At 38.9% G+C, this 18,295-nt stretch overlaps 1 protein-coding gene across 1 annotated transcript in view; it reads right to left on the bottom strand.

The window, feature by feature from the left end:
- The window catches only part of NSUN2 (NOP2/Sun RNA methyltransferase 2), a 44,113-nt gene extending 27,752 nt beyond the window's left edge, over positions 1–16,361 (bottom strand). The window contains exons 1-8 of the mRNA XM_070747011.1: positions 16,100–16,361; positions 15,670–15,830; positions 13,288–13,392; positions 11,380–11,485; positions 8,874–8,945; positions 6,240–6,324; positions 3,931–4,123; positions 1,732–1,806 (exon numbers count right to left, since the gene is read on the bottom strand). Coding sequence (XP_070603112.1) covers positions 1,732–1,806; positions 3,931–4,123; positions 6,240–6,324; positions 8,874–8,945; positions 11,380–11,485; positions 13,288–13,392; positions 15,670–15,830; positions 16,100–16,153 — 851 coding nt within the window. The 5' untranslated portion in view covers positions 16,154–16,361. The remainder of the gene's footprint in view (positions 1–1,731; positions 1,807–3,930; positions 4,124–6,239; positions 6,325–8,873; positions 8,946–11,379; positions 11,486–13,287; positions 13,393–15,669; positions 15,831–16,099) is intronic.
- Between the last annotated feature and the right edge of the window lie 1,934 nt (positions 16,362–18,295).

Below are 18,295 nucleotides of genomic sequence, written 5' to 3'. Positions count from 1 at the left end.
TCAGTAAAATAATTCTCCTGTCCAATCTCACCGTGATGTCAAATGGAAATCTCATTTATTTATTTGTTTGTTTGTTTATGTATTTGATAAATAAATAAGAGGACAACATATAAATCCAATAAATAAATAAATAAATCATCGATAATTGAGACTTCCAGTTGGCGTCACAGCGAGATTGGACACGAGAAGTGGGTCTCCATGCTCCTGTGACAAATCCCCCGTTGGTGAGCCAAAGCCTCCTTGTAGAGGAGGCAAAGCAAAGAGGAGTGCCCTGTGTGATCATGGAGAGTTGCAACTTTCCTGCCTGATCCGGGGATTTTCTTTCCCTCTAAACCAGTGTTTCCCAACCTTGGCAACTTGACGATATTTGGACTTCAACTCCCAGAATTCCCCAGCCAGCATTCGCTGGCTGGGGAATTCTGGGAGTTGAAGTCCAAATATCCTCAAGTTGCCAAGGTTGGGAAACACTGCTCTAAGCAATGAGGACAAGAAGTAGCCTACACATGGCTATCATGAAACTGGGACAGCCGAGCCAAGGAACACCTAAGACTGGTGCTGGAGCCAAGTTAGTGAACAGTAATTGGAGATGGGTGAGAAATTATTATTTTTTTTTTGCATTTAGTCCCTAAACTGTAAAGCATGTAAAAACATCTTAGAATAACACATTACAAACTGAATCTAATATGGCTACAGAATAAGACAAAAGTAGTTTTAAATGTATCAACAGAAGCAGAGTTATAAATAATCAGAAGTATTTCTACTTTGTGTTGGTCCGTAATTTGTCCAGTTCCTTAGCAACATGCTAAGAAGAGTTCAGCCAAAGTAGAAGAAATAAGAGCATGAAGGCCAAGAAACACCTCTCTAAAGAAAGGCTGAAGGAGGCTAGCATTTTTAGTCTTAAGAAAAAAACTAAGGAATGATAGCAGTCTTTAAATACCCAAAAGTATGAATGTCACACAGAAAATGGTCAGGAATATGGGGCATTGTACAATGGATTTAAATTTTAAAAAACCAAAACATGTAGCAGTAAGGAAAGTTTTGGGGCACAACTAACTAACTAGAGAATAACAACAGCACTTCAACTTATATATTGCTTCACGATGCTTTACAGCCCTCTCTAAGTGAGTCAGCATATTGCTCCAAACAATCTGGGTCCTTATTTTCCCAACCTCAGAAGGATGGAAGGCTAAGTCAACCTTAAGCTGATGAGACTCGAACTGCCAAACTGCAACCACTAGTGAGCAGAAGTAGCTTGCAGTAGAGCATTCTAACTACTGAGCCAACACAGCTCAAAAAAATAGTAGAAGATGATGGTGTTATTGTTATTGTTGTTACTATTATTATAATATTTGGTGTGGAATGGGGAATCAGAACAAGAAAAATAAATTGAAATGTATCCAAAATATATACCTTGGAAGGAAGGAAGGAAGGAAGGAAGGAAGGAAGGAAGGAAGGAAGGAAGGAAGGAAGGAAGGAAGGAAGGAAGGAAGGAAGGAAGGGCAATCCATGCAAATGAGGCATATTTTTATGTCAACTTACTTATGGAGTCCCTGACATTATACATTTCTAAACATGGGGAGAACACAGTCCATAGACTGGAGTTTTCCAAACTTGAGTGGCAATATCAAAAATCTAAGTTTTATCCTTGTATATAGAAAAAAAGACAAGATATTAATCAAATCCTTAATTTCATTCTACAAGTTGAAAGTATATAATAAAATATTTTCCTACCCATGTAGTTGCAAACTATTATGTGTACTCCACTTTTTCCATATATCAATGTTTTTTCTCAGAGTTCCATCTCCACTAAAAGAAACATTTCCACATTAATTCCAATATAGTATGAAAGTTATGCGTTCTGAGTTAGTTGCAATATAACATTTTTATACAAATAGGTTGAAATTACAAAAGTGCATTTTTAAGTAGTTGCATTTTTCAAATTTAATATTTCACTATATTAGTGTAAAACACAAGTGATATTGTATACAATAGAATTTAAACAACAATTATTAGGGGTTATTAAAAGTCTGATAGATAATTTAAACATTTAAAGATAAATAGATAAAAGAATCCTTGCCAATATTAACTGCATTTTCTAAAATGTTTAGAATATCATTCTCCATGATGTAAAAGATAAGTAACCTTATGCTTATTAGAATTTCTAACTTTCCCCTTCTTCATTCCTCAACCAGTTTGTAGTGTTTATGTGTTTAGGCTTCCTTAGAAACATAGGTACATTTTAATTGGCCCAAAATAAATGAAATAGAACAATTAGCCCTAGTGATTAACTAGTTTATAACTTGGATTTCAATGGCCAGTGCTCTATAAAATTCTGGATGGCTTACAAGAGTTAAAAACAGTGATATTAAAAGCTTTCTTGAAGGCAGGCATGTTCAGGGGAAAATATTACTGTCATAATCCTACAAACATTTCTAGATAACTAGTATCAAAAGACTTAAAAGACTCAGGCATAATTATTTGTGCAGCTGCAGTTTGAATTATCTCTATATCTTCCAAAAACTCTTCAAGAGTAGTCCTACATAGAATATACAGCTATGATACTCATCAGTTTGGGGTAGTCACTATTTCCTTTTTATTCATGAGTATATTCTTTCCCAGTCACTTTAGTACAATGAAAGTCTTGCTAAAAAACCTGTTTAAAGATGGCAACTGAGAGCTGTCAGGATTGCCGTTGCTAAGTAGGGGGATCATGAAACATCACATTTTATGATGACATTAGTTATCACATTTCCCTGAAAATAAGACCAGGCCATATATTAATTTTTGCATCCAAGTGATGCATTAGGGCTTATTTTTAGGTGATATCTTATTTTTTCATGTACAACATATAAGGCCTACAGGCTGGATTGATGCATATCTGGCCCATGGAGCCACCCCGGAAATGAAGAGGGACCAGCCCCTGCCACCCTGGCCCTAGCCCAGCTGTGTGCACAGCCCAACATGTGCACGGAAGGCAGCAGATGTGCAGGGGCCAAAGATGTCTGTTAGCAGCCTCAACCCAATGTCCTTTGGTTGGTGCACTTTGGGACTGCGTAGCCCGCACAGCACAGGTGAGTCCAATCACTGCGACCTCTGGGCTGTCCTTCAAGCACCCACCCCTGTACCGTCTATATTTGCTTACCCACAGCTGCAACAGGGCAGGCAGCACCCATTGGGCTGGGTCACATGCCTCCCTGTGCTGCTGCTTCTTAGTACTGCCGCAAGGGAAGACAAAGCAGGTGGTGAGGTGGGGGTTATCGCTTGATTACTGCTGTCCAAACTTGTCCTCCAGCTTTGCCACACACAACAAGTCTCCCAGTGGCCACCCCACCCATGATGGCTCCGGCGAACTTGTGTGTTGCAACAGAAGTACTAAATGTGTCCGTCTGGCTGTTGATTTTAACTGGGACTTATTTTGGGGATAGGGCTTATGATTATGATTATCCTAAAATCAAGCAAGGGCTTATTTTCTGGTTGGTCCACAGAACTTTCAATTCAAATTACGTCATTAAGCTATGATTACCTATAGCAGCTGAGCTGTTGGTTCCAATAAGTGTTGTTAAATGAGGATTGCCTATACCAGGTGTAGGCAAAGTTGGCTCTTCTATGACTTGTGGACTGCAACTCTCAGAATTCCTGAGCCAATTAGCCTATCTCAGGAATTTTGGGAGTTGAAGTCCACATGTCATTGAAGAGCCAACTTTGCCTACCCCTGGCCTATACAATGTGTAGAACATTTTGTACCAATTTTTCTTTAAGTTATAGCGACGTAAATTTTATACATTCATTCCATAATTCTTCTTATTGTTGTGTGGCAAGAGTTTATTTATAGTTTTTACATCCGTATTTGTTCATATTTGCTGTCTTAACAACTAGCATTAGAAACGCATGCCACAAAGTTGGCCTAAAGTTTAACATAGTTTAACTTACCTGCAAGGAACATCACATAATATTCTGTCATAGAAGAGGATCTCTTTTTTCCCATTTGTATTAATCTGTATATTAGGGATACTTGAGGCATCATGATTGATAACCATAATACAAGGACTGTTCAACCGTTTTGCCTGATGAACTAGCAGATAACAACGTTTATTATCGACATCATTTGCAATTACAAATCCCTCTAGGAAAAAAAAAATAGAAAACCTGGTTAAAAGAGAACCATCACTTGGGACATGGGAGATTACTATTAGTCCAAATAAAATCAAAATACTAAGTATTTGGAATCAAGAAAACATAATTATTTTATACAGTTGCATTTAATTTATAATATTTTATATTTATTATCTTTTCAGAGGATCTAGGATATAAAATAATTAGCATGGAACAAAATTTGGCAACTACAGTTAGGAAACAAATTTAGAGCATAACTGATGCTCATCCAATATTCCAAAGTAAATGTGAAACACCAGATTAAAAATAATAGTTTCTAATGTCTAATAGTTTCTAATTTATTTATTTATTTATTATTTGGATTTGTATGCCGCCCCTCTCCGAAAACTCGGGGCGGCTCACAACAAGTGAAAAGACAATCCAATACATAATCCAATTAATTGAAATATTATAAATTTAAGAAAAACCCCTATACTAACATACACACACACAAGCATACCATATATAAATTCAACGTGCCCAGGGGAAGATGTTTAGTTTCCCCATGCCTGACGGCAAAGGTGGGTTTTGAGGAGTTTACGGAAGGCAGGAAGAGTAGGGGCAGTTCTGATCTCCGGGGGGAGTTGGTTCCAGAGAGTCGGTGCCGCCAGAGAAGGCTCTCCCCCTGGGGCCCGCCAACCGACATTGTTTAGTTGACGGGACCCGGAGGAGGCCCACTCTGTGGGACCTAATCGGTCGCTGGGATTCGTGCGACAGAAGGCGGTCTCGGAGATATTCTGGTCCAGTGCCATGAAGGGCTTTAAAGGTCATAACCAACACTTTGAATTGTGACCGGAAACTGATCGGCAGCCAATGCAGACTGCGGAGTGATGGTGAAACATGGGCATACCTGGGTAGGCCCATGACTGCTCTCGCAGCTGCATTCTGCACGATCTGAAGTTTCCGAACACTTTTCAAAGGTAGCCCCATGTAGAGAGCATTACAGTAGTCGAACCTCGAGGTGATGAGGGCATGAGTGACTGTGAGCAATGAGTCCCGGTCCAGATAGGGCCGCAACTGGTGCACCAGGCGGACCTGGGCAAACGCCCCCCTCGCCACAGCTGAAAGATGGTTCTCTAATGTGAGCTGTGGATCGAGGAGGACGCCCAAGTTGCGGACCCTCTCTGAGGGGGTCAGTAATTCCCCCCCCCAGGGTAATGGACGGACAGATGGGATTGTCCTTGGGAGGCAAAACCCACAGCCACTCCGTCTTATCCAGCCAAATTAAGGCCAAACACGCCTAAATGTACAAGGTATCTTACAGAATAAAGACTTCTGGCCATATCCAAACATTTAGGACCATTTTATTCCATAGGATATGAGTGCTAGCAGTGATACAGTTGCCATTTTTCCCTGTTGTTCTGTAAACTGCCTTCAATCCAATGAAATGTACAGTACACAAATGGTAAAACATGAGAGCATCAATATAGTAATATAGATAGAAAAAATTGATGCAACCAGGAAATCATAAAAGGAATTTATACCCACAATTTACAGAAAAAATTGTACAGAAAATGATATTGGAGAATACCAAAAATTTATCAACAACAATTCTAAGCCTTGTCCTTTCATGTGGACAAACCATCCATAAAAAAGACACACTCAAATGACAAATTAGATCGAGCACATGCACACTCTATTAAAATGTTTATGACAGGATATGCAGTATGGTAGGTACGAATAGTAGGTGAATAAATAGCAACTGGATGGTGGATGATGAATAAATAGCAACTGGATGGTGGTATCATAAACAAGTCCTTTATTACAGAAAAAGATAGACACAACATATATCACCCAACATTATGTGGTTTTTAAGTCTCCCTTTATGTCACCCTAACTCAAACTCAGCTTTAGTAGTGTGAGTAAACATTATTAAAATGTTGTTTACTCACATAGTGATAAGTTTACTGGGGCATCAAAATCTCCAGTGCAAGATCAATGTTGAAATACGAAGGAATTTTAAGAAGAAGTCAATCAATTCAGTAAGCCTAACTGCATTTCTCAAAACATAATTAAAATTTATTTATCACAATTACTGTTATGCTGCTTCAATGTGATTTACTGAATTATTTTTTTCCTTCACTTACGTGGAAAAGGAAGACTCATGTCTGCGTGAAGCATCTCAATAAGTTGGGCAGTCTTGGACCCAGGTGCAGCACACATATCTAAAATCTACCAAGATTGAGGTGTTTAACAAAAATAGAGATAGATATTATTTAACAAAATCAAAGCACATAGGTTTGCACGTAACAGTATTTCTAAAGGGATTGGAAAAGGGAACTTACAGAATTAAGGGTCTTGCATTCAGCAAGTCAGTATTAAATTCTTCAAGACATTATCATTTTTAGTTACAGTACAGGCATTCTTATTCTAATATAGTCATTACAGCTGAAAATAATTATCATATTTTTCGGTGTATAAGACGCACCTTTTTCTTCCCTAAAAGAGGCTGATAATTAGGGTGCATTTTATACTTTGAACGTAGCTCCCCTGACCCCAGCCCTAACTAACTGCTAAAGATCGTCCCAGCTCTTACCTTGCAGGCTCTTTCATTGTTTCTCTCTGCAAAGAATGTTTTCCAAGACTAAGTCTTTGCCTAGGTTTTTTCCATTACTCTAACTTGCTCTGAGTAAGTTTCTTTCCAGCCCTAACCAGGTGCTAACAATGTTCCCAGCTCTTACCGGCTTTCAAGCTCTTTCATTGTTTCTCTCTACAAAGAATGTTCTCCAAACCCTGTCTTTGTAGGATTTTGTTTTCATTGCTTTACTTGTTCCAGATGTTTTTTTCCCCAGTCCAAACCAGGTACTATTAATGTACCCAAGCTCTTTCATTGTTTCTTTCTGCGAATAATGTTTTCCAAGCACTAAGTCTTTGCAGGGTTTTTTCATTTGCTCTACTTTCACAGACTGTTTCTTTCCAGTCTGCTAATAATGTTCCCAGCTCTTACTGGCTTGAAGCTCCTTCATTATTAGTCTATCAGAATAAAAAAAAATTAAGCCCTTAACCAGGGGAATAAAATAACGTGCTGAAGCTGATCAGACTAAGAACGCTAGCCAGATGAATACCTGGTAAGCAAATTCTTTTCCCTATTTTCCTCCCCAAAAACTAAGGTGCGTCTTATACTCCAAAAAATACAGTATCTCCAAGAAAAAAACTCACAGAAATTCAAGTCTGCTATAAAAGGCACCTACTGTACTTACATGTCTGCAAAATCCACAATTATGTATTTTCAAGGTTAAAATTAATAAAATACTGTGAGACTACCCAATAATTTGACCAAATACAATTATCTTATAAAATGTCTGAACATCATGGTTTAGGAACTGTATGGAACATTGCTTGTTTTCCTTCTATGATTTTATCCTAACCCTAATCCAGAAAAAGCCAACAATAAGAAAGAATAGGAGAACGGGAAAAAGTCTGGGGCACATTATTTTTCTGCCTTTTGAAACATAAAGCAAAATAGGAAGGTAGCAATAGGTATACTGGAAAATACCCTCTAAGGCCGTGATGGCAAGCTTATGGCACATGTGCCCAAAGTGACATAAGTGACATGCAGAGCCATGTCGCCTGGCATGCAACGGTGTCACCCATTCCTCTTCCGGGTTTCCAATGCATGCATGCATACTGGCCAGCTAGTCTTCTGGTTACTGGTGCGCGTGTGTGCACTACGATAACTGGCCCTCACATGTGTGACAGTGCCAGAAACCGGAAGATCAGCCAGCCAGTTGATTGTCACAAAGATATGCGTGCCAGTAACCAGACTAGCTGGCTGGTGTGCTTGCATGCCTCGGGACATCCACCCACTTGTCAGTCAAAAGCTCTGCCGACAGTTGTTCCCCTGCGCCCGCTGGCCTTGTCACCATGAGGAAAGTCCCCAAAGCTCTGCTGTCCGGGATCCACGTGGACTGCTGCAGGGGGAGGACAAGGGCAGATGGGGAATTGCGTGTTTCGCTGTCCCTCCCTTTGCAGTGCAGATTCTCACTCTGGCTCCTCCAAGGTTCAAAAGCACTCTCTACCAGAGGAAGCCTCATTCCCAACCCTCCTGTCCCTCAGAAGCCTCTTTTGATTCGCTTTCCTTCATTCCTTTCTTTTCCATTCTCCCCACTCTGTGTGTGTTGTGTGTTTGCGTGAGGATCCAAGTGCTTTCCTCCGGCTGCGAGATGGGGGGAGGGCAGCCCACTGAATAGCAGTGGGAGAAGATTTCTCCCCTCCTCCATGGGGATGCTAGTCCATCCATCCACTGCGGGAAGCGTTTTGCTGTTTTCCCTGCACACCAATGGAGAGGAAGGTTGGGGAGAAGTGGAACTGCACCAGGGGCAAAGGGAGAACCGAGATCTGCCCCCTCCACCTGAGCATCCCACGTGGATTTTGGGCAGCACAGCTTCGGTGCCTTTCCTCATGGTAACAAGGCGGGCGGCTGCAGGGGAGCGACTACTAGCAGCACTCTTGGCTGGAAAATGGGTGGATGTCCCAGGGTATTCATGAGCACCAGCCAGCTGGTTTGCTGGTTACTACGCAGTGATCAACTAGCCAGATGAACTTCCAATTTCTGGAACTGCTGCATGTGTGAAGGCCAGTTGATCATTGTGCGCACATGCGCACCAGTAACCAGAAGACTAGCTGATTGATGCACATGCATACACAAGACTAATGTGTAGTATTAAGTATCAATGTGTATGTACCCTTTTGCTTTCCCCCCCAAAATAATGCAAGAATACCTTATGATGTGGCTGAATATTAAGAAGCAATGGAGGAATCATACTGACAGCTTCCTGACGACTAATATTTCCCTAAAACAAAATAAATACAGTGTACAATTCCACTTTATATTTATATACATGGGAAAAGACATAAACCATATCTACCCAAAAGATATATGTATTTACATAATTATCTTAAATTTAGATAATCCCCTGAATGAGGAACTTCCAGAAAATTCCAAAGTTATAGACTTGTCAATTTTTTAAAAATCTCTGAGAGATTTTTCAAACTTCCATATACAGTGGTAGCTCTACTTAAGAACGCCTCTACTCAAGAACTTTTGTAGATAAAAACGGGATGTTCAAGATTTTTTTGTCTCTACTTAAGAACCATTTTCTACTTAAGAACCTGAGCCCAGAAATATTTCCCAGGAAATTTGAGAGCGGCACGAAGACCCGGCCAGTTTCCTGCCATTCCCCCTTTAATACCGGCCATCTCGGGCTTTTCTGGGCTGCAAGAGGAGCCTTTTGGTGGTGCTTAAGGAAGTTTTGGGAGTCTAGAGCGAACAAAGCACTTTCCTTTCTCTGGGCGCTTGGAGAGGGAATAAACTTCTGCCAGCACCCAGAGAAAAGAAACGTTCCCTTCGCTCTAGGCAGCCCAGAGCAAATGGAGCGTTTTCCTTTCTCTGGGCGCCGCCTCAGAGTCCCTCTTTTTTTTTTTAAGCCTTAAAGCAGTGTTTTTCAACCAGTGTGCCGCAAGACATGATCAGGTGTGCCGCGAAGCTCAGCAAGAGAGAGAAAGAGGGAGAGCGAAAGAAAGCAAGAGAGAAAGAAAGCAAGAGAGAGAGGAGAGAGAAAGAAAGCAAGAGAGAAAGAGAGAAAGAAAGAAAGAGAGAGGAGAGAGAAAGAAAGCAAGAGAGAAAGAGAAAGAGAGAGAAAGAAAGAGAAGAGAGAAAGAAAGAAAGAGAGAGAGAGAAAGAGAGAGAGGGAAGGAGGGAGAGAGAAAGAGAGCAAAAAAGAGGAAGGAACGAAGAGAGAAAGAAAGAGGGATGGAGAGAGAGAGGAAGGAAGGGAAAGAGGGAGAGAAATAGAGTGAAAGGGAGGAAGACAGAGAGAGAGAGAGAGAGAGAGAGAGAGAGAGAGAATTTTTTTTGTCCAAACTTTTTTTAGCCCCAATCCCCCCCCCCCTCTCAATGTGCCCCATGATTTTGTATATGTAAAAAATGTGCCGCAGCTCAAAAAAGGTTGAAAATCACTGCCTTAAAGGTTTGGATTTTTTTGATTCCCCTCACTTCACCTTCTTCCTCCTCCAGCAGCGCCTGTCCTCCTCCTCTTCTTCCTCCTCCTCCTCCCACCCAAATTCTGAGCTTTTATTTCTTTCCTAATAGGTTTGCACGCATTATTTGCTTTTACATTGATTCCTATGGGGAAAAATGCTTCTACTTAAGAAAGTTTCTACTTAAGAACCTGATCACAGAACGAATTAAGTTCTTAAGTAGAGGTATCACTGTACTTCTAAGGAAACTTTACAAATTGACAAACAGAGGAGTTCAACTTGTAGAGATGATAAAATAAAAATGAGCAGAAATGAAGTGTTATGCAATATTTTAGATAAAATATTATCTTTTTTCATTGCCATATCCATACATATCTTATATGTATGCATAAATAATAAATTAATTATTTATAAGGTGTTCAATCCACTGAGTAGCTGTATTTAATTAATTAAATTGGTATTTTCAATGCTGAAAGGCTAGTCTTTGAAAAATAGGGAGGTTTGAAAAATTCCATTTCCAATGTCTCAATTTGTATGTAATATCTGTTTTTGTTCATCTCTTATTAATTTATATTGCACCTTTTATTATTTATGCAAATATAACTCAAGGTGATAAATATTTCAAACAATCCTTCCTCCTATTTTTCTCACATCTTGTGAGGTGAATTGAGCTGAGACAGAGGGACTAATCCAAGGTCACCCAGCTGGATTTCATGGTTAAGGTGGGACTTGAACTCATGCTTTCCCACTTTCAAGTCTGATGCCTTCACCACTAGACCAAACTGACTCTATATCGTATATACAGAGTACCGGTAACTCAAAATATCATGCATATTCCCAATATTAAACCCTATCTCAAAGTCAAAATACTGTTATAATTACTTCTCAAAACAAAACTCAAAAATGAAATAAAGCATTATTTACAACAAGGCTACCTCCTACTATGAATGAGCTGTACTGTATTACTATGTATTCTGGTACTCAGAAATGTAAGATATTAAAATACTAATATGAACAAAATCTTTTTTTCCCAAATTTGAAAAAAATCAAGAGTTAGGATTTAAAAATAATATGCAGGCTTTTAATTGTTTCTAAAGAAATGATACTTCAATAGTGTTTCTATTCCAAACTTATTAGAAATTTGAAAGGTAGTTTGCCCACAAACTCTGAATAAAAAGTTTCTTGAATGCAAGAAGTCATATGAAGCCCACAATGAAAAGTAAAAACAGCAAGTCAGGTAGTACTTACACATTCAGTTTCACTAACAAGAAAATGATGAAATTTTTCTAACTGTGGAGATTTCCGCAAGATTTTTCGGTTTAGGTTTGTATGCCATGCCAATTCTTCAGGATACCTAATAAAAGAAAGCATCTTGAATAAAGTATCCACAGAAACTCTGAACTGACATAAGAGATTGCAACTGCATTTTAAATTGAACGCACAAAAATTCCCTTCAGTATATTTAAGAATGTTGATGTTAATGTGTTAAAAGAAAAATATTATGGGAGGAATTAATTGCTTAAAATTCCCTACAGATTGGAAAACGGAAAAAAAATTAGGGCAAACAAATGCTTGCAGCAAAGTAGAAGTGCATATATTTGCTGCAAGGAATCAATGTCTGTTTTTAAAACATGATAATTTTACCCACCTAATTTTATGTTGGAGAGATTAGTCTTAAGAGAAGCATAAAAGTCAGTTGAATAAAGTCAGAATAATTTACCTAAAAGTGTGTATGGTACATCATACAAATTCCTCCCCCACCCAAGTCCTGTTGTGCAGCCTAAACATGGCAGAAGGATGAGTGCAGGTGTGTATGCCTAGAATATACATTCTCAGCAGGGTCACTCAAGGAGTTAAGGTCAGACTAGTTGCCCAGGTAAAGCAAGCAGGCACCTACATTTAGCAGCACCAATATAGGAAGATGCTGGAAGCAGATTATCACTTTAATGACAATGCCAAAGACAACCATTCACACAATAAATAATGATTAAAAAGTGTAGGCTACCTGACTCACAACAATAGCAATTAAAAATCACAATGGTGTATTTTTACCAGGAACAAAACATGTTTATAACATAATAAAACTCTATTACCCTGTAATGTCTTAATTCAAGGTAGAGTTGGAATAATTAGATGGAGCTGAGCATTTATGGGTTGGATGCCCTTCCTGATACCATGCAGAGTTCATAATGGGGTTTTTTTGCACCCAGAGAGAGAAGTACCTGCTGCTAAGATTGAGCTCTTGACCTTCCGAGTGGGAGGTGAGCATCTCCACCAGTAGATGGTTATGTGATTCTATATATATAATGTAATATACAATTAACAATAGTGTACCGGATAATTGTATGGCACTTAACATAATTCTCAGAGAAAATGTGAGGATTTTTCAGAGTATTTTCTGGGAAAGCTGGCAGTAAAGGTTGCAAATGATGACCACATAATCATGGAGTGCTTGGCAACTGGTCATTATTTCAAATGGCTTGTCAAACACCAGGTTGTGATCACATGGCTATGGGGGCATTGCAATAGTGATAACCCTAGTGATAGACTAGTCATAAGTCACTTCATTCAGCCCATACAACTCAGAACAGATACTGAACAAATGCTTAATTGTCTTTAATGCATTTTGTTTATTCCATAATTCTTTTTCTGAGTTTTATACAATCTTTTCTAATATGATGTGAATAAGTACAAGGAGAATGCATATATTTATATTAAAGCCAGATTTTTTTTTCTACCATAGAATGGGAATTAGCATGGTACTTGTCATTAGTTAATGATTGCTTTTTCATGTAATTTGATTTTGATTGTAATAACAACTGACTAAATTTGGGACACTTCATCTTGTGGATAATTGTAGATATGCTCTTTCTTTTCTTTGTTAATATTCCTATAGAATTTAAATCTATCCATAAATTTAAAAAAAACTGTTAAGAAACAATTAAGTAGAAATATGGATATTTTGGAAATCTTTCATTACTCATTAGTTAAGCAGAGATACCAGTAAGCATAAACCAGCATTTTGCCCATGAACAATTGTCCAGAAATGTTATTATTTTTAACGTATTGCTACTTCAAATCTATATACAAACATAATACTCAAACCATATTACTACTAATAATTATGCCAGTCAATAATTATACATATAAACTTACCAGCTTAATGGCTGGGGCATTTCAATTTTCTGACCATCTACCACCAAATTCTCTATTTCCTTGAAATACTTCTCTTTTAAACAACGGAGAATTTCATTGGCATGGCTGCACAATGAAAAGAAATACAATCAGAGCAAAGAGAATGACAATCTAACCAAATTACTTTTCAACTTTACCAAATTCTTAATCTTATATAGTTTCAGCTATAATATTATGAAAAGCACATCATGTTTCAGTGGCTCCCAAAATTCCCAATTACATAACATTTAATAATCATCCAAATTTTTTACTTGTGTTATAATTCTGCTATCAATCTCTGAATTTGAGATCCTTTCCCTGCATATACAGTAGGCTCTTTCAGCTGCCTCCTGTTTTCTGTGATGATTACAAAACTGTCAAGTGCAGTTTGCTTCAGCTAACTTAAACCCTTACATAAGTTTCCTTTTTCTCATAATTCCTATCCCCCATCTCCTCCCACTTATGACTATTTATTTATTTATTTATTTATTTATTTATTTGATTTGTATGCCGCCCCTCTCCAGAGACTCGGGGCGGCTAACAGCGACAATAAAACAGTGTACAATAGTAATTTGGTATTGATGATTAAAAATCAATTAATATAAAAACCAAACATACATACATACATACCATGCATAGAATTGTAAAGGCCTAGGGGGTTTTAAGTTGTTTACGAAAGGCAAGGAGGGTGGGGGCAGTTCTAATCTCTGGGGGGAGTTGGTTCCAGAGGGCCGGGGCCGCCACAGAGAAGGCTCTTCCCCTGGGTCCCGCCAGGCGACATTGCTTAGTTGACGGGACCCGGTAGAAAATCCACCAGGTGGGACTATACCTTGTTGCTTGTGTCCTTAAGATTTTTTATTAATATTGTTTGTTTCCTGATTGCTTATTTGACCCCCTATGACAATCATTAAGTTTTATACCTCATGATTCTTGACAAATGTATATTTTCTTATGTACACTGAGAGGATATGCACTAAAGACAGATTCCTTGTGTTCTCAATCACACTTGGCCAATAAAGCATTCTATCCTATCCCATCCCATTCCATTCTATTCTATCTGCAAGATGAGAGACAATCTCATTCCAGGTGAACTGAAATATGCATATTTTTCATTTTTACCACCAGCCATCTCACATGAACTCCCTTCCCTCACTTCCAAAATATAGAAAAGCAATTTGCCATTGGTTTCTTCAGAGGCATTTCAACTTTCTATTCTGGAAATTCTTACAGCCCTGATATGTCCCAGTGGCGGCCCAGCTAGATGTCAACCAGGTCTCGCCCATCAACCGAGGTGAAATTAGTGTCCACGCCTTACTGGTAAGAGACAGCACATACATCTCGACAAAATGTATTTTTTCTTATGCATCATAGACAAATTTCTTGTGTATACAATCACACTTGGCCAATAAAGAATTCAACTCAAGGAGCAGGAGATGGTGGTAGAAAAAGAGAGAGAAGGTGAAAGAAAGTAGGTATTAGAGGTGGAATAGCCATCTGAGATAGAAAGAGAGTGGAGAGTGAGAAGATTGAGATAGACTGAATAATAAAATTAAAATTGGAAGGTAACTTAGTGTCAAGCTGGTAAAGAAGTTGGTGATAAATCAATGGCTTGCCACACTATCTGTAGAAGGTCTAATGTTTATGGGAACTTGGGAGGGATGATTTCATGACGGAGAAGATGCAGGCACAAAGCATTCTTTCAAAAAGTTCAAGACCACCTGAGCGGAAGCGGAAGAAGGACTTGTCACAGTGGCGCTACCTAAATGGGCAACGTCACAAGTTGTGGGTGGGGTGCAAGGCATGTGAATTTTCAACTGGGTGGGAAGCTCAGATTCCGGTTCCCCGGTGGAGTTGTCAGGATGGCTCCGGAAATAAATTGGAACTTTGAGGAATGCCTTGACTTGGACACTGATTTAAATTTGGATGTTACCTGGAACCTTGCCAATTATTAGTTTTTAATTGATAATATATGCATATTAAAATATATGCATATATTATGGCCGACAAGTGTAGTACATCTTGCTGTGTGAATTGGAATGAATTACTTTAAATGTTATTAGAGTTTTTAAAGTTTTTTAGTGATATTAATTGGATTTTTTTAGATAAGTACATTGTATATTGTATATTGATATGTCGTGAGCAGCCCCGAGTCCTCGGAGAGGGTTGGCATACAAATCCAATTAATAAGTAATAAATAAATAAAATATGTGATGTTATGTATGTTTTTGATATGGGGAAAAATTAAAAAATTACAAAAAAGTTCAATTCAGGTCAATTCAATTATTACTCTATTCTATGGTGTTCTCTATTCTATTCTCTATTCTCCTCTATTCTATTGTGTTCTCTATTCTATTCGCTGCTCACCTCTTATAGCCTGTGATCCGAAGAGTGGCTGGCAGAGGCTCCCGCAGAGTAGCCAGGAAGCTCTCCCATTCCTCCTGAGGCACGATGCCAAGCTGCCCATAGTAGTGTTCAAACGACGCATTCTCCTTCACGATGTCCGGATACCCACCATCGGTCCAGCCCTAGGGGTGGGGGTGGGGGAAGAAGGCAAGTGAGGAGAGAAGCCTCAATCCGAGCCCCATTCTCACGGTCGGGATTCCTCATGGCCACAGAGCGGCCGCACGCAGGTGTCAGCTCCCGCAAAGGCGGAGAAAATAAGGAGGCCGGCTGCTCCTTTCAGCCTTCCTTGGTCAAGAAGACCATCAGAATCAGAGCTCTGGGGCGGGGGGGTGGGGTAAAACCTTGCACTTTTATTCGCCGGGAAGGAAGGGCCAAAGGGCCGCCAACTCACCCGGGAGCCTCCCTCGCGGCTCTGCTGCTGTCTTCGGCGTTGCCTGCGGCCCATGACAAGCCCTGCACTCTGCCGCCACAAGGCTTGGGGCCTAAACAGGCCCAAGCCCGAACTCAGAATTCTCACCGCGCGCCCAATGTGCTGAAAGTGTCTTCTTTAACAAACTCCCCATTCAGCGGTCGGTCGCCCGCGCGCGTGCGTTTAGATCCCGCGCAGGCGCTTTAGCCGTTTCCTCAAACTACTTTTAGACATATGCACGCTCTCCGACGACCTCCAGGTTCCGAGTTTCCTTTCGGGGGATTAATCACGTGATCCTTAATTAAACCAAACCGATCCAATCCGGTTTTGCGTGTATCATTAAATTAACGTCTATAGATATACTCAAGCCTTCAGGTCGTGCTTGTCTCAAATGTGCTTTTCCAAAAGGCAACTGGATTTTCCCGATTTTTTTTTCTTTTAAAAAAAATGTTTTTTCTCATCCAAAAGCTTTTTTCAGTTCTAACTGACTGGTAGAGAAAGGTTACTCGTCCTTGTTCGACCTTGTACTTTTTCCTATGTAAGTTGGCAAAATGGAAATTGCAAAGGTGCAAGTGATGAATGTTGCTTAACTATCCTGATAATTCTTTTAACATTAAAACAAGTTATGTTTTATGTTAATGTCGGTGTATTTTATGTATATATGATGCTCATGTGGCTTGTCCTGCGCGCCATAGTTAAATAAAGTGTACCAAAGTGCCTCCCGTCCCCTGTCCAATTATCTCTCCTTTATTACAATACTGTACAGTGTTCCCTCGCTTTTTGCGGGGGATGCGTTCCGCGAAGTAAAGATGCGGAAGTAAATACACTATTTTTGGCTATGAACAGTATCATAAGCCTTCCCTTAACACTTTAAACGCCTAAATTGCAATTTTCCATTCCCTTAGCCACAATTCAGATTATTACTCACCATGTTTATTTATTAAAGTTTATTTTAAAAATATTTATTAAAGGCAGACAAAAGTTTGGCGATGACATATGACGTCATCGGGTGGGGAAATCCGTGGTATAGGGAAAAAACCCGCAAAGTATTTTTTAATTAATATTTTTGAAAAACCATGGTATAGACTTTTCGCGAAGTTCGAACCCGCAAAAATCAAGGGAACACTGTATATCTCTTCTATTCCTATATCCTACTTTATACTCTTGCATTGATCTATCTTATACCTATATCTTTTATTCTACCCCTTCATTGTTATATTTTACTATGAGCATATCCTCTGCAACCTTCATTATGTTTTTGGACTAACTACGTAACTAACTAACTAACTAACTAACTAAATAAATAAATAAATAAATAAATAAATAAATAATAAAATATAGGGCAAGCGAACTGCGGTCTTTTGTGAAGTACTGTACACTGTAATCCAATTTAAAGCATTGTCAACATAATCCTCCAGAGTAATACATTCCATTGCCACCTTTTTGTTAGAAAGATTTTTGCTATCATTTTAGGGATATTTTGTGTCTTGTAACATAAAAACATGGTTTTGTTTCCTGAAGTTTGGGATGATACAAAACTTTATTTAGCATGACATCCTTCAATTTATCTGAAGGGTGCGGAAGACAAAAAGAATAAGTACATCAATGAGAGTATAATAATAATAACATATTTTTCTGGCATTCTTTTCTTTCTCACACAGTGATTCCAAGTGATCTACTAAAGTAATTAAGTTATTTTTAAAAAAACTTCAATAAGCTCTTCTTGGTCAATTCTCTCTATATCTTTAAAGTCACAGTCCTCAGTTTTAAAATAAACAAAGAAAAAACGTTTTTTAAAATTTTGGCAGAGTAAATTGAATTACAATTCAGCTTTCCTTCAAAGTTGTCATCAAGCCTCACATCAACCAATCAATGAATTTCACTATCAGATCAGCTGCTAATAAATTGTATTCCATAGCCTTCTGCATTTTAAATATTTCCTTGTGATAATTAAAAGTCCAAGTCCTTCTGTCCCTTGTTATTTTTAATAACTCTTCAATTCATTCTTTTCTGCTTAAGTCCAATTATTCTTCCCAAGCAATAACAGATTAGGGATCCGTTTTTAAGAATCCTCCTCTTTCTTGTTTTCCAGTGTTTCAAGGACAGCAGCTGGGCAGGAAACCATAACAATCTTCCACCATAGTCATTCCTCCTTTCTTCAACATCTCCGGCACAAAG

This window comes from Erythrolamprus reginae, chromosome 3 (genome assembly GCF_031021105.1).
Source record: "Erythrolamprus reginae isolate rEryReg1 chromosome 3, rEryReg1.hap1, whole genome shotgun sequence".
Lineage (NCBI taxonomy): Eukaryota > Metazoa > Chordata > Lepidosauria > Squamata > Dipsadidae > Erythrolamprus > Erythrolamprus reginae.
This window is presented reverse-complemented; position numbering and strand designations above follow the sequence as displayed.